The sequence below is a fragment of the Dipodomys ordii genome, unplaced genomic scaffold (genome assembly GCF_000151885.1).
Source record: "Dipodomys ordii isolate 6190 unplaced genomic scaffold, Dord_2.0 Scaffold97, whole genome shotgun sequence".
NCBI lineage: Eukaryota > Metazoa > Chordata > Mammalia > Rodentia > Heteromyidae > Dipodomys > Dipodomys ordii.
Genome location: NW_012267313.1, coordinates 3,684,808 through 3,704,104, shown reverse-complemented (window position 1 = coordinate 3,704,104; position 19,297 = coordinate 3,684,808). Strand labels below are relative to the sequence as shown.

General features: G+C 39.0%; 1 protein-coding gene across 1 annotated transcript in view; it reads right to left on the bottom strand.

The window, feature by feature from the left end:
- Positions 1 to 1,348: 1,348 nt before the first annotated feature.
- Positions 1,349 to 19,297, bottom strand: part of Lama2 (laminin, alpha 2) — a 544,126-nt gene continuing 526,177 nt past the window's right edge. The window contains exons 59-65 of the mRNA XM_013026778.1: positions 12,508 to 12,620; positions 12,082 to 12,271; positions 9,925 to 10,080; positions 9,444 to 9,597; positions 5,887 to 6,017; positions 3,779 to 4,001; positions 1,349 to 1,710 (exon numbers count right to left, since the gene is read on the bottom strand). Of these exons, the coding sequence (XP_012882232.1) occupies positions 1,553 to 1,710; positions 3,779 to 4,001; positions 5,887 to 6,017; positions 9,444 to 9,597; positions 9,925 to 10,080; positions 12,082 to 12,271; positions 12,508 to 12,620 (1,125 nt within the window). The 3' untranslated portion in view covers positions 1,349 to 1,552. The remainder of the gene's footprint in view (positions 1,711 to 3,778; positions 4,002 to 5,886; positions 6,018 to 9,443; positions 9,598 to 9,924; positions 10,081 to 12,081; positions 12,272 to 12,507; positions 12,621 to 19,297) is intronic.

Sequence of the window (19,297 nt, the reverse complement as noted above, 5' to 3'; positions counted from 1 at the left end):
TCTCCCTTCCCCTCCCCTCCTATCTCCTCTTCCCTTTCCATCCCTCCTCTTTCTTTGCTTACTAACTTCCCAAGAAATATTCTAACCAATCTGAGCAAATGTTGAGAATGGCTTGCTATAAAAGGAAATTGTATGGACAAGATATATTGAGAGGGCTGGGAAGGTGGCTCAGTGGTAGAGTGCTTGCCTTGCATGCATGAGGCCCTGGGTTCGATTCCTCAGCACCACATAAGCAAAAAGAAAAAAGCCGGAAGTGGCGCTGTGGCTCAAGTGGTAGAGCGCTAGCCTTGAGCTGAAGAGCTGAGGGACAGTGACCAGAGTTCAGGCCCCATGACTGGACTCCCCTCCAAAATAAAGATATATTGAGAAACTGGTTAATGGTGAAATGCTGAGAGCATGTTCATCATCACCATGATTAGAAACCATATCTTCTGTCCCAGCAGATAATATTGTAAAAGCAGATTTCTTCTTCTTCTTCTTCTTCTTTTTTTTAAATAGAATTGCCATAGTGAGGGAAGTGCCTTTGTCTTTGAATGTACGGGAAATGTGTGTGTGTGCATGTGTGTGTGTTTTCTGAAGGTGGCAATATTATGAGTAAATTCTAGAATAGTCTTTTCATGGACCCCTTCCCCTCCTTTGAAGATGATCGAACAGTAAAAGGAGAATAAAACATAGTTTTTATTCTACATTTTAGGACGATGAATTTGATGGTCATATTGCAATTCAGAAAGACTCAATGAAGCATGCCTTTGATGTTTCTGGAAAACTTTCTTCTGGTGGGTATAAAAGTGCATTTTAGCATGATCCCAGTGTAGATAGATGGTGACACTCAGTGTTATCCTAAGGTACTCAGAGTCTCAACACTGTAGCATGAAATGGGGCTCAATTATCATTCTGCAGGTTGGGTCCTATCCCCAAAGTCTATGAATCATTATCAAACAGGAAAATCAAGTAATTAAGCTCTCTGGCCTGAATCTGATTTTTACTGTCAACCTTCAGCATGAAAAGGTATTCACTCATATGGCTGGTTAAACTCTTTAATAATGAACTTGGATCAGGGAAATGATTTGCTAATGCTTTTACAAATATAGGGACTAAAGCAGCTAATTTCCAACCCACCACACATTCAAAATCCACTTGTTTTCTGTGGTGTGGACAGAAAGCCAAAATCAACACAGGAAAAGAATGTCAGAGTGTTAATAGAAGTACATTTTTTAAAAAAAATGTTGCCTTCACAAATTCCATCTGAGCTCCTCTCGCAATGGCTCAAAAGCATGTTGAAAATTCTACAACCTGCAGTCAGTTGATTTTTATCCTTAAAAACCACACAAAACAAACAATTATTTAAAATGCTATAATTGGTTTAATTTCATACGCTTGACAGAGAACTTGAACTACAATTCAGTCTGCAGTCTGAATTAGCACCATCCGAATACAGAGAGATTTCTATTTATGTGCACAGATTAGTTTTGTTAACATACATAGGTAAAATACGCTTACTTGTACTTGATAATAGTTTTGATGAACCCACCTGGGATTAAACTTATTTTGATTAATTGGTGGGGCAGGATACAGGTTGGACACCGCTCAGTTCCAGAGCCTTGGCAAAATTAACCTCCAGTGGCTTGCCAGTGCTTTTGGTGAGCCTCAGGGATCGGATGCAACCTCGGAACCTAACGTTGGTGGTCAGGCCAAACTGGTTGAGGCCATCTGAAAAGACAAAACAAGAGGTTAGTCCTTCCCTCCCTTCTTTCCTCCATCCTTCCTTTCACTCACTCTTCCTTTCTTCCCTTCCCTTCCTTCCCTTCCTCTCCCTCCCTCCCTCTCTCTCTATTCCTCCCTCCCTCCCTTCCTTTCTTTCTTCCTTCCTTCTTTCCTTTTTAATTTTTCTCCATCTCTCTCTTCTTTCCTTCTTCCCTCTCTCCCTCCCTCTTCCTTCCTTCCTTCCTTCCTTCCTTCCTTCCTTCTTTCCTTCCTTCCTTCTTTCCTTCCTTCCTTCTTTCCTTCCTTCCTTCTTTCCTTCCTGATGCCTGCCTGCCTTCTTTCCTTCCTTCCTTTTTTCTTTTTTTTCTCTCTCTCTCTCTCCTTTCCTTCTTCCCTCCCTCCCTCTCTTCCTTCCTTCTTTCCTTTCTTCTTTTTCAGTATTGGGAATTTAACACCAGGGTCTTGCCCACACTAGGTTGGTGCTCTATCACAAATTGATATTTCTTATCCTGTAGGATTTAGTTTTGAAATTCTGCTTTATTCTAAAATGCTAAAAGCATATGTCAAAGTCAAGTGTAATCTTGAGATTAAATTGAAACCCTGTCAAATATAGAGCTACTGATTTTCTTTATAGCTTTACTAACAGATTTTCAGAGAAATATCAACTTTCATTATGGATTATGGAATATTGAAGTATCTCGAATTATGATACCCAAGAATTAAGACACCCAAGAAATAATTTGATGTAGAATGAATAAATGGACAGTTGTAACTTAAATCTATAAAATATTTAATTAAATAGGCCAACTGAGTGAGCATTTCAAACATGGAATTAGGATCTGGCTTTTAAAGTGCAAATTTTATCTTTTCCTGACATTGCAAAAATAATTTAAAAATCCTGAGCATTAAGTTGGTTGGAAGGTCACAGAACATTTGCAATAGGCCTACTTGGTAGTAACTAGTCTATTTACTAGACTGCAAACAGAGTCCTTCCTAATACCATGGGGCTTATAGTGACTGAAAGAAGACTTCTTAAAATCTAGAAGAGGGCTGGGAATGTGGTTTAGTGGTAGAGTGCTTGCCTAGTATGCATCAAACCCTGGGTTCAATTCCTCAGTACCACATAAAAAGAAAAAGGCTGAAATGGTGCTTGGCTCAAATGATAGAGTGCTAGCCCTGAGTAGAAGAAGCTCAGGGACAATGCCCAGGCCCTGAGTTGAAGTCCCAGGACTGGCAAAATTAATTAATTAATTAATTATTATTTTTTTAAATCTAGAAGAAATTTTGGACAATGGAGCTGTTAAGTGCTCTCATTAATTTTGTATCATTTTCTCTGACCACTGCTGTTAAATACTACATTATGCTTTGTTTGATACACAGAGGAGCCTTATAAAAATGTAGACAAAACTGTTGTCAAAGTGAAGAAAGACCATCCCAGGAATCTGTTTTTGCAGAACTTATTAATATGCATTGGGCTTATTTCTCAGCAAATTGGCAACTCCCATTTATATATATGCTATATAACTCCCTGTGGTTAAATATGTTATATTTAATGTACTGGGAAGGATTCTGAATGCAGAATTATTGCTTGGGTTTCTTTTAAATAAAAATGTGAATTCTATAATGACCTACAGGGGAAATTAGCTGCATTTAACCCAATGATCTCCAGAACTTAAGAAAATAAATTCCCCAACATTTTATGGTTCTCCTGGTATATTAATTATTTTTAAGTAGATATTAAAAACATCAGGAAAGAAAGAAAACAGCTTTGGTCTCAATTGCTATTAAATGACTCATATCTTTTATACATCAAATTCATTTCCTGTAGCTTTTACCTTCCCATGAATGAAACTTTGGGGCTATCACGAAAAGTTTACTTTCATGTGGCTTCTATAAGTAATAACGCTTATTTTACAGACTGGAAATTTAGACAAAGTGTTATTAATGGGAGATGATTCTGAAGCTTAGAAGAAAGAGTCTGTAGGCATACATCTTCTTGGACATTCTTATATAAAGTTTCAAAACCACAAAGATAAAGAGCAAAGAAATTCTTGCTAGAGTCACTGGTGCTTACCTGGGAAACCTCCAACAAAAACGGGGTCATTTGTATCAGCTGACGTAGAGGTGGGGTTTGGACTTTGGGCATCCACCTGGTTTCCATCTACCGTGAGTTCAATGCGGTGCTTGATCTTCTTGGCAGTGACTCTATGCCATTGTCCATCACACAAAGATCCTGGAATCCCAGCATCAAAAACGGCAGTAAACCTGCCAGCACCATTGTCCACATGAAACATAAGCTAGAAAATCAAAGATGGAGTAATCACCAAGTTTCAATAGAAGGCTATTGTGATAGTTTATAAAGTAAAATAGATCTGGCCTCTAAGAGCTACTTTAGCTGAAAATTGTCTGGAGTATACAACACTGGAGCATATTTTTAAAAATTTTAATAACTTGACTGAAAATATGAACTTAACCATGGAGTCACAAACTCTGTTGGTTGCTTTTGGGCCTTGTTAATACTAATGGGGCAGAGTATGAAGCTGGCTTTTCACTAAGAAAAATTTGAGGTCAGGCAATCTAAAAAGAATCTGGGACTCACAGAACTATTCTGCCCACATCTTTTACTGTGTGAAAGTTCTCAGTGAACCTTATAAAACTTTCTTAAAGAATGTTGCTTAACGTGATTCATTAATTTGGTTTATGAATTTACTTTAAAGGATTGTTTTCAAATTTAAACGTTTGATGTCTTAATTGTATTTTTCCCCTTCATGGTTTCCATTTTATATATATAGAACTCATAGTTACATAAATTACTTTTTTGGGCACATTTCATGTCACAGGTGCCAGAGACCTGAGCCAGAAGGCCAGTTAAATTCCTAACAACGACAAACTTAGATTAGAAGTTCTTGCTTAAATGAGAAAAATCTGTTTTTTAGTAATATGGCTGAAATTTGAGATGTCAGAATTCCTTTGAAGCTGATGGGGGAAAAAGAAACATACCAAAATATTGAAAACATTAGTCAATTTGGCAACCCATTTGACAAGTTAAAAAAAAACAAGAGGTTCTTATTTTTGAAAGATGAAAAGTGCAAGTAAATAGGTTAAAAGATTGTAAAATACAGTGGTGTAAACATTAACAAAGAATTTAGTGTACTGACTTGTGATTACAGCAATGATTTTACATGGACAAGTTGCTGGGTGAAAAATCACAGGATAGAGTAAGTAGAAAATACCAATGTTTTATAAGGAGGTGATAAAATAAAAAATTACCTGAAAAGGTGTAGTAAATGCATGATTTGAAAATTTGACAAAATTATTAAGTGTTGCTTATGTATTTGTTCAATCTTGTTGCCTATAAACTTTTTTTCTTGTGTTTCCTCTATTGCCTTTGGGATAGTTTGAAGACTGAGACAAAGGAGGGAGGAGGTAAGGGAAGTGTATTTTAGGTTTCTATGTAGTTTTCTTCTGGAGTGACAATGCCCATAGGATGGGGAGAGGAGCAGAGTCAAAGATAATTCCAATTTAATAGCCAAATAGGAAACCTGTGAAATTTCTTGCTTTTCCACCTCTTTTTACTTGCTCTTGACAGTAGGCAGCATATATAAACAGGTCATCTCACTATAGGTGGCTGTTCATAAGCAGACAAGGAATAAAGAGCTATTTAGAATTAGATTATTCCTTCTAAGCAAACTGACAAAATACTTTTATAAATTTGCTCTTTTTGGAAACAGTATCTGGATGCTTTTCAGTGAGAATTGAGAACTGATGGTTAGCTGGCCACAAGAACTTCTGAGAGATGCCTACTCTGTTACAAGAGGAACACTGATTTCAAAGGATCCAAACCTTTTCCTGTTCTTCCCCGAATCAATAGTTTCACAGACCATGTGTTCATAAAGAGAACAACTAGGCACTTGTACAGAAACCCATTAAGAGATGGAAGTCTAAGAGGCTTTGTTCAACGCTGGTCAACCAAATTGCCTTGCTAGAGAATTAACACATTTGAAGTACATGCAAGCCTTTATGCTGAGAACACACCTAAATTGAAGTAATTCAGGAAAAATGAAAGACACAATCTAGCCTCCATCCAACAGAGAAAAAAGTAAGACTTTCCAAACAGAGATCTGGGTACTTGAGCAATAACGTCATGAAGAAATCAGAAATGTTGGGGCTGCTAATGCTCACCTTCTCATCAACCATTTCAATGCCCATTCCATCCATTTTTTGACTGCTGACTCCCAGGAGAACTCCAGTTGTCCTGGTGGTACGGAATTCAAATTCTACAAGGAGATCCAGTCCCACTTTGAATCCACCAACTGTAAAATGAAGACAAATTTTAAGGTGTGGAAGGTGTGTGGATCATTACCAGAAATGTACAATGAAATGGTTTCTAGTTCATGCTCGTCAATCATAATGGAGCTCTCATTTCCAGTTACCCATGTGGCCTGTACTTCTACCACTGTGTCAATCATATACTTTGTGGCTGTTGCTTTTTTTTGTTTTCTTTCCTTCTAGAATGTACATTTAGTGCAACTTTGTACAACTTATATTTTTATTCCTAGGTGTACAAAGGTTCCAGATAGTTATTGAACAAGTGAATATATAAATATACTGAGATCGAATCAAAGAGCCTCAAAACCAAGTGCGATTATTTTAGAAGTCTGTTGGATAAAGTATTTCAATGTGAATAAAACTGAGAAAATTTTGTTGAGGCATTTTAAGTGGCACTACGATAATCTGGAAGCGTTTAAAAGTTCTAAGTATTTTATTCACAGGAAAAATTGCAAATAGAACTTGGGTGGAAAGATTTTGCAAGATAAATGGGCTTTTCTAGTTCATCCAGTTAATTCTTTTTTTCTCTAATTTTCTATATTTGATTCAGTGATTTAATCTTTTTAGTAAGTATTGAAGATACTTTTCCTTTGGAATAAAATGATTTGTTAAGTTCAGTCTAGACCACATCAACTGCATAGACTCTTAGCAAAGAAACTAAGAAGCTTTTTTTTTCTGTTGTTTATTTATTAGGCAAGCAATAAATTCCAAGTATCACCACAACTGTATTGAGTGAGGGAATTTTGTTTTACTGGGACCTTTGATGGGTTTGGATAGGCAAAGTTGGCTTTACAGACATTTTTAAAAGCAAAGGATAGAAGAAGCTGAATTGTTCTGTAAAACAAAACAGAAAGAAAAAATTAAAAACAACAACAAAAAAAATCAGAGAGGAATGGCATGTACTAGTTTAGCTGAGGACAGAGAGAATGAGGAACCCAATAAAAAGCTCCAGTAATTGGAAAGCTTTTAAGAAAAAACCAAATGTGAAAAGCTACATTGAAGCAGTGTGTTTTCCACTGGAAAACTGACCACCCGAGTCTTATGTAAGTTGTATTATGTGTGGTTTGAGGAGATGACAACAGTTATTGGAGATGGAGGAAGCAGTAAAATTTCTGGTCCAATACGACCCACAATGAAAAGAACCAGGCAAGATGGCAAAGGAATCCAAGAGCACAGAATCTGAAGCTGGGCACCAATTCTGCCAGCCTTTTGTGAATTTGTGCAAATCTGGGGGTAGTCTTTGGACTGTGACCACAATTGAATATGGGGGCATAAAGTAGCCTCCGTGTTTTTCTGATTGCTGTTTCTGCCTAGTGAGGTTTCCTAGCTAGAGTTTGTTGGTGGAAGTTTCCTCATGTTTACACCTCCTCCAATGTTTGTGCCGGATTGTGCAACTCCTCTTTTAACTCTGCTCAAATGTCAATTCCTCTACAAAACCTGGTCCAATGTCTTCAACCCAAATTATTCTTTCTTTGAATAACTTTTGGAGGTTTATTTATTTGTTTATTTAGTACCAGTTCCAGGGCTTGAACTCAAGGCCTGGGTGTAGTCCCTGAGCTGTGCTCAATGCTAGTGCTCTAGCATTTAAGCCACAGCTCTACTTCTGGCTTTATTTATTTATTTTGGCAGTCATGGGTTCTTGAACTCTGGGCTTGGATGCTGTCCTTGCTCTCTTCCGCTCAAGGTGAGTGCTCTACCGCTTGAGCCACAGCGCCACTTCCGATTTTCTAGTGAAGAATAAAAGTCTCTATTGGAGAGTTTTCTAGTGGAGAATAAGAGGTTCTATTGGAGATAAGAGTCTCATGGACTTTCCTGCCCAAGCTGGCTTTGAACTGTGATCCTCAGATCTCAGCCTCCTGAGTAGCTAGTATTACAGGTGTGAGCCACCGATGCCCGGCCTGGCTATTTATTTATTTATTTATTTATATTGCTAGTCCTGGGGCTTGAACTTAGGGGCTGGGTACTGTTCCTGAGCCTCTTTGTGCTCAAGGCTAGTGGTCTACCACTTGAGACACAGTGCCACTTCTGGCTTTTTCTGAGTTGTTTATTGGAGATAAGAGTTTCATGGACTTTTTCTGTCCAGGCTGACATTGAACCATGATCCTCAGATCTCAACCTCCTGAATAGATAGGAGCCTGGCTTACTTCTGGTTTTTTGGTGGAAATGGAGATTGGCGGTTTTGGGACTCGAAATGAGTCTCATGGACTTTCTTTCTCTGGCTTGCTTTGTACCGCAATTCTTATATCTCAGTCTTCTGAATAGTTAGGATTACAAGTGTAAGCTACTGGCACCTAGCTTCTTTGGGAGTTTTTTTTTCCTTTGCTTTTATTTGCCTTTTTGTGATTTCTCAGCAAACTGGAGATCTTATCTATTGATAATGTATTCTTAGAGAGGCTATATTTATTTATATACTTCTCTGCTCCCCATAATTTCACATATAATGTGCTCATTAATTTTTCTCATAAACAAATAATAAACATAGACTTTGAAAAACATACTACAGAATATTCTCATAAAGTATGTTAAGGTCAATTTTTGTTGTTGTTGTTATTAAGTAGAGGTTAGTACACATTTTTCTTTCCAAACTATATGCTGATGATCAGTAATTCAGACCTACCCTGGAAATCAAGTAAGAGGAAATAAAGAAAGCCAGGAGAAATTGCCATTCTTCGTCACTATCAACAAGAAATGAAGACTGCTGTGTGTGTGTGTGTGTGTGTGTGTGTGTGTGTGTGTGTGTGTGGCGTGTTGTGCTGTGTGTTATGAAATGGAGCATTTCAATGAATGAAAGAGAAAGCAACAAAAATAGTATCACATCTCTGGCAATATAGACAGGCAAAATTTGGAAGTAGAAAAATTAGGTGGTGCCAGGTGCTGGTGACTCACACATGTAATCTTAGCTACGCAGGAGACTGAGATCTGAGGATCACAGTTTGAAACCCACCTAGGGAGGAAAGTTTGTGAGACTCTTATCTCCAATTGACTACTAGGAAAGCAGAAGTGGAGCTGTGATAGAATGCTATCTTTGAGCACAAAAGCCCAAGGGACAGCACCCAGGCTTTGAGTTTGAACCCAAAGAATGATACAAGCTATATATAGTATAATTATATAAGACTTCTTACAGAAGTATGTTATCTTCCTGTTAAAGGAAACAATATATTTTATTTTTCTTATTAATCCTTATAAGAATCAGATCCATGTATTTTTTTAATTGTTCCTAGACGGTCATTTAGCTTAAATAGAGCAATAATCCTCATATGAATCAGATCCGTGTATTTTTAATTGTTCCTAGAAGGTCATTTAATTTAAATAGAGCAATGATTTAGGACCCTGGGGAGTTTTATATTATGGTCCATGTAAGAAGTCTGCATTAAAATATAGATGATTGAAAGAAAGTGGAGGAGTCTCACCTGCTTTGGCAAAACCTGTTCCATCAAAATAGGTGCCTTTTTGAGCATGTGCAAAGCACGTTCCTACGTGGTAGCTAGAGGTTGGCTGTTCAAGATCAGCAGGGGCCTCTTCCATGTGAAGATTCCTAATGCAGCCGTCAATACTATAGGTTACCTAAATAACCAGGTCAGAAGAAAGAAATGCCAAGCTTTAGCAGAAGTTTGCTTTGGTATGCAACACAGTCATTTGTGGGTGCTTTACGTACTAAGTTACCAGCTGCCTAGGTCTGTACTAGTACCCCAGAACTCCTAGCACAGAGTACTACAAACTTCTGTGGTGTGCTTCTAAGTGATATCTAGTCAAGAATCTTGATCAGAAGCAAGATGATTTCCTATTCACATGCAAGAAGCCAAGATTGTATAAACTGGTCATTCAAATGCACATGAACAAATGAATGATTCAGCCAGGTAGTAAGATAACAAAGAAGAAATCTATACTCACGGGACCAATTCTTCGAGTAGTGTAGTTGATGGGTAATCCACCAACATACAGCATCCCCACAACATCTAGGATGTCTGCTTTCTTTGGACTGATGGTTCTGTTAGCTGCATTGTCCACATAAAGAATCCCTTCTTGTTTAACCCGTACAATCTTAATCTACAAAAATCAAGGGGGCCATCAACGCCAATCTCAAGCAAATTTCAGATACGCGGCATGCATGACATAGGAACTTGTACTGTATTCTCAAGGACATATAAAACCACTTTTGTGTTTAAGCTTATGAAATCAGTGAAACTAAACCTACTTTATAGGACATTTCAAATTCTGTTTTCTGAACACAGCATTTTCCTGGGTAAGTCTTAGATTGCAGTTTCTTCTAGAGGGTGCCAAGTATCTTAAGAGACAGGAAAGTTGCAGGTGGAAGGAACTGCCATGAATTAAGTGGGATGCAAAGTTCATGTCTAGTTTAAGAATGCATTCATTTGAGCTAAGTCTGAGCTCTGCACACAGTTTGAGATATGTCATATCCTGCTGCCCAGCCCTCCTCGTGCAGGATCGGGAAGAGCAGTACAGTGGGAGGAACGCCTCCTTTGAGGCACCTCATTAGTCAGAAGCCAGGCATGAAGATGGAGACCTGACTGATAGAGAAACTATGACAGTGCAGAGAAGAATCTCTAACATGAATGAGAGGACTGCAGAGGGTGTACAAAATCTTTGAGTTTGAATTTAGGGAGGGGAGAGAGAGAGAGAGAGAGAGAGAGAGTATAAGTGTGAGAAATGTTGGAGCCAATGATGGCTTTAACAAGAGCCTGGATTGGGAGTGACAAGTGTAACAGCTCATTTTACACATATCCATTTTATTTTATTTTATTTATTTATTTATTTTATCAGTCGTGGGGCCTGAACTCTGGGCCTGGGTGCTGTCCCTCAGCTCTTCAGTTCAAGGCTAGCACTCTATCACTTGAGCCACAGCACCACTTCCAGCTTTTTCTGCTTATGTGGTGCTGAGGAATCGAACCCAGAGCCTTGTGCATGCCAGGTAAGCACTCTACCAGTAAGCCACCTTCCCAGCCCTCCATTTTAGTTTTGAGAAGTCCCATTTGAAAAACCTTCCAAAAGAAAGTCTATCCTTCATTTTGAAGCTAATGGTCCTGGATAAGTTACTTTTTCAAATCTTGTCTCATGTTGCCACACAGTATATCATTTTCTCCACAGTTGTGTTTAGTATCCCATTAGTGAGAGATTAAAAATAACCATTAATGAGAATTCCTTCATTAGGTGGTATTTGTTAGTCATAAAGTCCCAAGCAAATACAAAGATTCCACTTAATTCCAAAATAACCCATTTGTTGACTTGGAGTTTACTTATTTTCTTCTTCAAGGTTTTTTTTTCTTTCTGTATGATATCACTAGTCAAAGTAGGTTAATGCATTTAATCCAACAGCTAGTAATATATTTGGAAAATTAAACATTTTATTTCTCTACCTAGGGAAACTTTACTTAATAGGTTATCACAGGTGCAGAAACAAATGTTGAGTTTCTGCTTTAGTCAGGCAGTATATTTTCTATTTGCAGTCCTGCCAAAGAGGATAGTAAGATGGCAAATGAGCCTTCTGTGCCATTAATCGCACCGGTTTCTGGGTGTAAGGCCAACATTTAAAGTTGTTCCAAATGCCTATTGGTGGAAATGGTACCATGGGGCCCTTTAAGTACCACACGGCTGAGCTTCTCAGACTCCTGGCTTTCAGAGCAATATGTGGTAAAGGGAGAGGCAAAGCATGCAGGCCACGTCTGTGATCCCAGCTTGTACTTTCGGCAAATATTATTTCTTCAAAGAGACGGCCTTGTAGCACATTAAAAATAAAGATGTCGTGATCCCAGAATGAGTCTGAATTCTCTACACTCAATACTTGGAACGTCATAATGAACACATTCCAGGGTCCTACATTTCTCTCACAGAGCAATGGAAAGCTGGTTGGCCCTTGTTTGGGGACCACAGCTGTACAGCAATGACAATTCTCTAGTGTCATTCTAGCAGCACCAGAGTTAGTGTCTGTCTGCAAAACAGCGCTGGCCTCAAGGGCAAGCCTGCTGCTGCCAGCTTGGATGCCCCTACTTCTACGCCTTAGAGTCCTGCCACCAGCCCAGGGATGCTTACCTTGTGCCACTGGCCATCATTGATCCTGGTGGGAATCATAGTATTGGTGTCACCGCTGCCCAAGTCATAACTGAAGTAGGGGAATCCATCCCTCAGCTGAACTGTAGCAAAATCAGCATGATTGATGCGAGCCATGTAAAAAAGCAAGCCTGAATCAGCTTCAGTTCGCACTTCCAGCTCGATGGTCAGGCTGCAGAACACAAGTGTACAAAGGAAGACAGAAAAATAAGAAGTGTTTATGCTGAGATTCAGGGGGTGTCAAATCAAGGTGCATTCTCATGCAGAAAGAATCCTATTTTTTAGTGAATTTGAAATGCAAAACAAAACCTCATTAATTAATATATGCAGTTGTTTAAACTTGGTTAAGTAGAAATATTCAATGCTTCATTTATTACTTCTTAGCTAATATCTCAGGATAAAGCTTACCGGTTTTTAACTTTGGTCTCATTGAATGCAATTGCAATGTGACTGTTTCTCGAAAGCCCAAACTGCTTGCTTCTCATCAAAAGAGCTGGTTCGGATTCAACAGCACAAGGACCCTATGCAATACCAAGGAAAGAAAGCGAAAAGATTATGGATGCTGTTCTTTAAACAGGTAACACTGATGCCCTGCTTCCTCATGTTGCCCTTGTATAATTTTAAATTTCTTAAAAATAAAACTTATCTCTTACTCATCTGCAACATAGCAGGCATTTACTGAATGTTCAGTGAATGTAAAATCAGTTTGCCTGGATCCCACTCTTAAATGAGATGAGTATGTCAAAATGTATCAATGAATTCCTATTTTCTTCTAGAAAAACAACATTTCTGAGAAATAAATTTTCTCAGAACTTAGATTTCTGAGAGAAAAACATCACAATTTCATTTATTCCTGAAGAGTTTTCTTCCTAGAAGATTGTGAACAGGGAAAATGGCGAACTGATCATTTGGATTGCAGCAGTAGAAAAATGTGTTTCTTCTTGCCCTCCCCATTTCATTCTCTCCTTACGTTACTTTCCCTTGAAAACTATTGGTCCGCTAGAACATTGCCATGATTTTAGACTTTCAAGATGGTGTATCTAAACCAGCAAGTCAGCCCATTGAAGTCCTTAGCCAGTTGCTAGGCAACCAAGCACATTTTAAAAACGGAACCCACTGCACACATTTCCACTGTTACTGTTCAAAGAACAGCTTCCTGGAATGCCGAGGCGGGACCAGCTAGGTGTAGCATTGTGCATTCACTTGTTTGATGCTCTGCTATCACCATCTTGAAAATCTTAATGATTTCTGCTCAGAAGACTTCGTGTTACCATTTTACATTGCATTTTGTCTTATCGTCTTGTTTTGCCAATTATATAACCACCCCTGGCTATGTGGACTGTATAATGTACAGCTCAATAATCAAGGCTCCTCAAGCAGACAAAACCACAACCACTTTTCTCGTTCTCTATTTTCACAAGACAGTTTGATATACAGGTAGCTTAAGAAGTCTTTTAGAACATGCAGTATGTGAGAAAATCAATAAGCTACACACTCCTCACCAATGCACCTGTTTTTCAGATCTGCACTTAATCGCTTGGGATGGGTCATCACTCAGTGAATGCTGACTCAGCAGCACTTTCCAAACAGCTCAAGACAGGCTTTTGGTGTGGTGGGTTCCTTCCAGTTTTTTGGGGGGGGATGACACATTAGCACATAGGAAATAATTACTTGAGGGAAAAAACAAAATGTCTTGTTCTCTTTTCTTTTGAGCTTAGTCAAATGCAACATGGCCACAGCAGGTAAAGAGACTGGAACATTTCCAAATGCTATAAAAATCGATCTTCATGGAAGTAGCTCATTCTGGCCTTCTAGGAGATGGTCAGTTATGAAACTTAGTCTGCAGTTGACATTCATTCATCTACGCAAAAGCCCAGCGGGCAGGACAGTGTGTGTGCTATGCACAATACACAGCACCTATCGCATTACACAGCCTGCAGCAGGAGCCAGATGGAAAGCCTTTGGCGTCTCAAGGTCTCAGTCTTCAATAATGCTATTAATAGAATTGGAATCATCCATCCATCTCTCGCCATATTTCCCATACAGAGGAACTTCACAATAAATACACACAGCCTGCTGTCATCCTGTGAAAACTCTAAGAGAATCTCATCTGCGTTGAGTCCATGGGGGCAGAATTCCACCCAACTGTCAAATGTCCTGTGTGTGTGTGTGTGTGTGTGTGTGTGTGTGTGCGTGTGTGTCTGTGTGTGTCTGTGTCTGTGTCTCTGTGTCTGTATCTGTGTGTCTGTGTATGCCTGCCAGTACTGGGCTTGAACTCAGGGCCTGGCACGGTCCCTTAGGGTTGTTGCTGAAGGCTTGTGCTCTACCACTTGAACCACAGCTCTACTTCTGGCCTATTGTCAGTTAATTGGAGATAAGAGTCTCATAGACATTTCTGCCCCAGGTTGGTTTCAAATCATGATCCTCAGCTCTCTATCTCCCAAGTAGCTAGAATTTACAGGCATAAGCCACCAGTGCCTGACTCCATTCAAATATTTTTAAACACTTAGCTCTGAACACTGAGAAATGGAGAAGGTACTTGGGAGTTAGCGAACTAGAATGTATAGCCTAAATAAAAACCACCATATGGGTTTTGTTCTGATAATTGTTACTACTGTAGCCACTTGCTCCATTTCTATATGTAAATGCTAGCATAAAACAATGTTCTCATATCAGTAAAATTCATATTCTACTGTGATTTAAAAAATCACTAAGGCGGCAGGTTAAAAAAAGAACAAACGTTTTACTGGTGTTAGCTGTATGTTATGTAAAGCTTTTGTCTTCAAATGTCTCCTGGAGGCCCACACACATGATAACTTCATCTTCTGTATATCTGTAGACTGGACAGATAGCTCCAAAAGTGGCCCTGAGTGCAGAAGTAGTTCTTTGTCATGTTTTCAGGACGGAGAAGGCCCTGCTTAAGTCATTTTGGGAAAACACTGACAAAGGATAGGGACTTTGGGAAGATCCTACAGAGAAAGTCATTACATAGCAAACTCACTAGAATGGTAAGATGAACCTTTACTTCCTGTCTGCATAGACTGGTGGTTAGTACACCACTATAGTCAAACTAGCCAGTATTGTAGAAAGGAGTAGACCAAACTAATGTCTGCTACAGGCAACCTCAAAGCATAAAGCCTTAATGGTAGATTCATTTTTCATCAAGGAAATTTAAATAGATGCTTTAAAAAAATCCTTCATTTTCAAACAGGGTAGGTATTGCTTTGAATTAAATGGCTTCCTTGATTAAGACTGGCAGTTGGAAAAAGGCTGAGAAGGGCTGATCTAACAGGGCTTTCATATGCATCTTAGCATTTCAATGGGAAGAATTTCCTCCAGTCTCATTTAGGAATAAATGTTTTGGTACAAATTTAGATCTCTCTCTTGCTTGGTGAAAGGGAGAGATCGTGGGCTGGATTGCTGTGAGTAAATGGAATCAGTCTCTTTCTAGAATGTGTGCAGGGCCATGCAGTTCTTGAGGTCTGCCTGCTGGTGCAGAGGCTTCCCTTCCTCCTTTCTTCCTGCAGAGGGTGGAGCCGCTTCCTCTGCAGCTCCAGCTTCTGTTTTTCCCCTTCTAACATTTAAAAGGGGAACTTGCTAGGTAGATCAGAAAGCACCCAGGCTTTGCACTAGAATAAAAGGATCTTGAAAGGAAGAACATTTTCACCCTGTTTCCCATAGAAATCTAAGGAGGAATGATGGAAGAAGTGACAATGGTCAAGAGGCACTGTACTTGTAAATTGACACATTGAGTTGAAACCTCTTTGCACAACTACTTAAAGCTAATTCTAAATAATAAATACATTTTTTAAAAGGAAAAAAATATCTAAGCGAAGCTACAATATAGGGAGAAAAGGTGGAATGAGGGACTTTCAAGGGATTTGCAAAATGACTTGGGGTAAGATACTTCCTCTTCTCAGCTGATGTGAGCTTGAGGGGAATCTTTATGGACCTGATTCCTTTTCCTGTGTTGTTTGGGAAAACACTGATCGTTGAAATGTGTGAAAAGCAAACAAACAAAAAAAAATCAGTCTCAGTAGAGGATCATCAATCTCAACATGTTACAATTCTGCCACCTTGTGGGCACTCTTTAAAATAGTACAAGTAATACAGAGAAAATGCATGGGAAATTTGCCTTTGCTTGGTGGGTGACAAGAAGCAGGTGGACAGATAAGGTATGGGTGAAGAGGCCAACATAGCAGTAGAGGAAGAACAGCAGTGGTGTGGCTGGGAAGATTCTGAAGGAAGTTAGACTTCTGGGAGCCATGTTTAGGGAAGTGGATCAGTAACCTGGTGGAATTTCAGGTCAGAAGAGAGAAGTGATCATTTCCAGCTGCTAGTTGTGGGCTGATACTTGGAAATATGTTGTTGGATTCAAGATAGCATGTAATTTATTATAAGCATCCCTTCAGTTTAGATAGGTGCAGAGCACAAATTTCAATTACACTTATCCAAACTGGCTTCTTCTTTTATGTATTTATTTTTAATTAAAAAAAATTTTTTTTTGGTCCAGTCGTGGGGCCTGAACTCTGGGCCTGGGCACTGTCCCTCAGCTCTTCAACTCAAGGCTAGCGCTCTACCACCTGAGCCACAGCGCCACTTCTGGCTTTTTTCTTTTTGCTTATGTGGTGCTGAGGAATTGAACCCAGGGCCTCTGGCATGCAAGGCAAGCACTCTACCACTGAGCCACCTTCTCAGCCCTGGCTTCTTTTTTTTCTTCTTCTTCTTCATTTTTTTTTTTTTTGGTCATTCATGGGGCTTGAACTCTGGGCTTGGGCACTATCCCTCATCTCTTCAGCTCAAGGTCAGTGCTCTACAGCTTGAGCCACAGGGCCACTTCTGGTTTTCTAGTGGTTTATTGGAGATAAGAGTCTCACAGACTTTCCTGTCTGGGCTAGCTTTGAACCATGATCCTCAGATCTCAGCCTCCACTGGCACCTGGCTTGGCTTCTTTGTTCTTGAAAGCAACAAATAACAAATCACCATAGAAATTGTAAGTTTAGGGGCTAAAATTCACACCTGATTGATGGTTATGTGGGATGGTCTTCCTCATGGATGCAGATACTTTTACAGCACTGACTAATGTGCTGTTTAGAAAAAAATCAGCAATTTTGCTAATTTGTCACATATGAGCTCTATTGCTGGCAAGTCGGCATTTTCAGTGTGTATGTATACATGCACAACAGCCTGGTATTCCTTAGAGTGTGGAGAACATGTGTTTTTCTTTCCAATACGTATCAGGATTCTGTGTATCCCAACGGCCTTGTCTATGTGTAGCTTCTAGAGTTATAGCTTTCTGATAGACAAATCACTTGCTTTGTTGTATTCCTCCCGTCTGTCCACTTCTTTTTCCCTAGTCCTACAGAAGTACCATCAGCATAGCACACTCTTCATGGCTCCTACTGCTGCTCATTTGAACTTTCACATTTTAAACTGGGGTTCACAGTTCAAATTTGAAATAAGATTTAAGGAAGAACTACAGCCAACTGACTGTGTACAGTTCTACACAGGCCATGTTTGCTATGAAGCCTCGGTATCAACAGTGCATATACTTGCAGAGGAATTGCCCATTTGAATGCATTAAAAATTGCTTTAATATTGAGATGTCCAGACTATAGCCTACCAACTATTATCATCCTAGATGAGAAACGTCCACACATATAATCTATAGAAATGTTTTCTCCAGATCTAAATGGGCTACAGAATAAAAGAGATGCATGAAGGGATAAGTTCCTTTACTGTCAGATAACAGGCATAAATACTACCTAACATATTATGAGCTAACAGGTAATAAACACAGGATTGACAATAACCTACTTGATAGTGCAGTGCTTTCTCAAGATACTCTTTTTCTTTTGTGCTGGTACTTGGGCTTGAACTCAATACTTCATACTTTGGTTAAGCTTTTTACATTCATGACTGCACTCGACCACTTGAGCCATATTTTCATTTCTGGTTTTTTTTTGTTGTTGTTATTTTTCTTTTGCTGGTTAATGGGAGATAAGCATCTCTCAGATTTGTCTTCCTAGCTGTCTACAAACCACAATTCTTGATTTCCACCTCCAGAATAGCTAAGATTGTACAGGGCACTGGTGTGTGCCCAGCTCTCAGGATATTCTTAACTTGCCCTGAAATACAGTGAATGCCATTCGTGTGCATAAACTGTTGTCAGGATGGTGGGTGATAGATATAAAATGGATAAAGAAAGTGACCTAGACTAGGAGATCCTGCTTGTCAACTGTGTGAGAACCAACATAAGACTCAGACAAGTTCCCACTTCAAACTTGAACTTTTAATTCTTACAAAAAACAACAAGAATAAATTCTGATGCACAAAAAAATGGTGACAATTGAGAGTGATGAAAAACTTGAAATACTAATTACCATACCATGTTGGGGCTTAAAAGTTTTTAAAAATAGAATAGTCACCAACAGTCCTTTCCTTTTTCCCTCTAGCATTTGCCTCTACCCTATATATGCAAAAGCTTAAATGAACTACTTATCACAGAAGGATGAACAGAACTATAGGGTACTGCCATACCTAGGGTTATGCTAGGAGCTTTGCACACAATGTGTAACTTATTCCCTCTCAATAATCCTCAAAGACTGATAGTATTATCTTCACCCTTTAGGATATGGTTCTATATTTCAAGAGGAAATTTACCTGTTGGAGTGCTTGCTCTCTCTTTTTCTCTGTTAGCAGTTATGATACATGATTCATCTTTAAGTTTATCTCTTACTAAAATACTCATTATAAAACTATAACACATAAAGCAATAAATAGCTCGTAGGCATCAAATGCCCACAGAGAACTGGACACATGAATTGCTTAATAAAAGCAGGGGTTCTTTGTCTATGTGGTAGGACTTCTCATTTCCAAAGGACTTCCACACACATCGTGACCATTGATATTAGAATCCATCTTGGCCCATCTTTTTACAGAGACTGAAATGCTACAGGGACTAAATAACGTCTTACTGAGTAGAGCCTATTTGGCCTGTCATTTAATAAATATTTCTAGGAGCCAGTGGAACATTGTTTTGCAGAACAAGCAGTTCCCTTGTGGAAGCTACGAAAGAAAATAAAGATGTTTGAGACTTTTCAGAATCTGTACTCACGAAAACACAGTCCACTTATGATCAGCAATGCATTATAAACCTGATGCATGTATTCTTAAGAGGATTGTGAGATATCTTGCA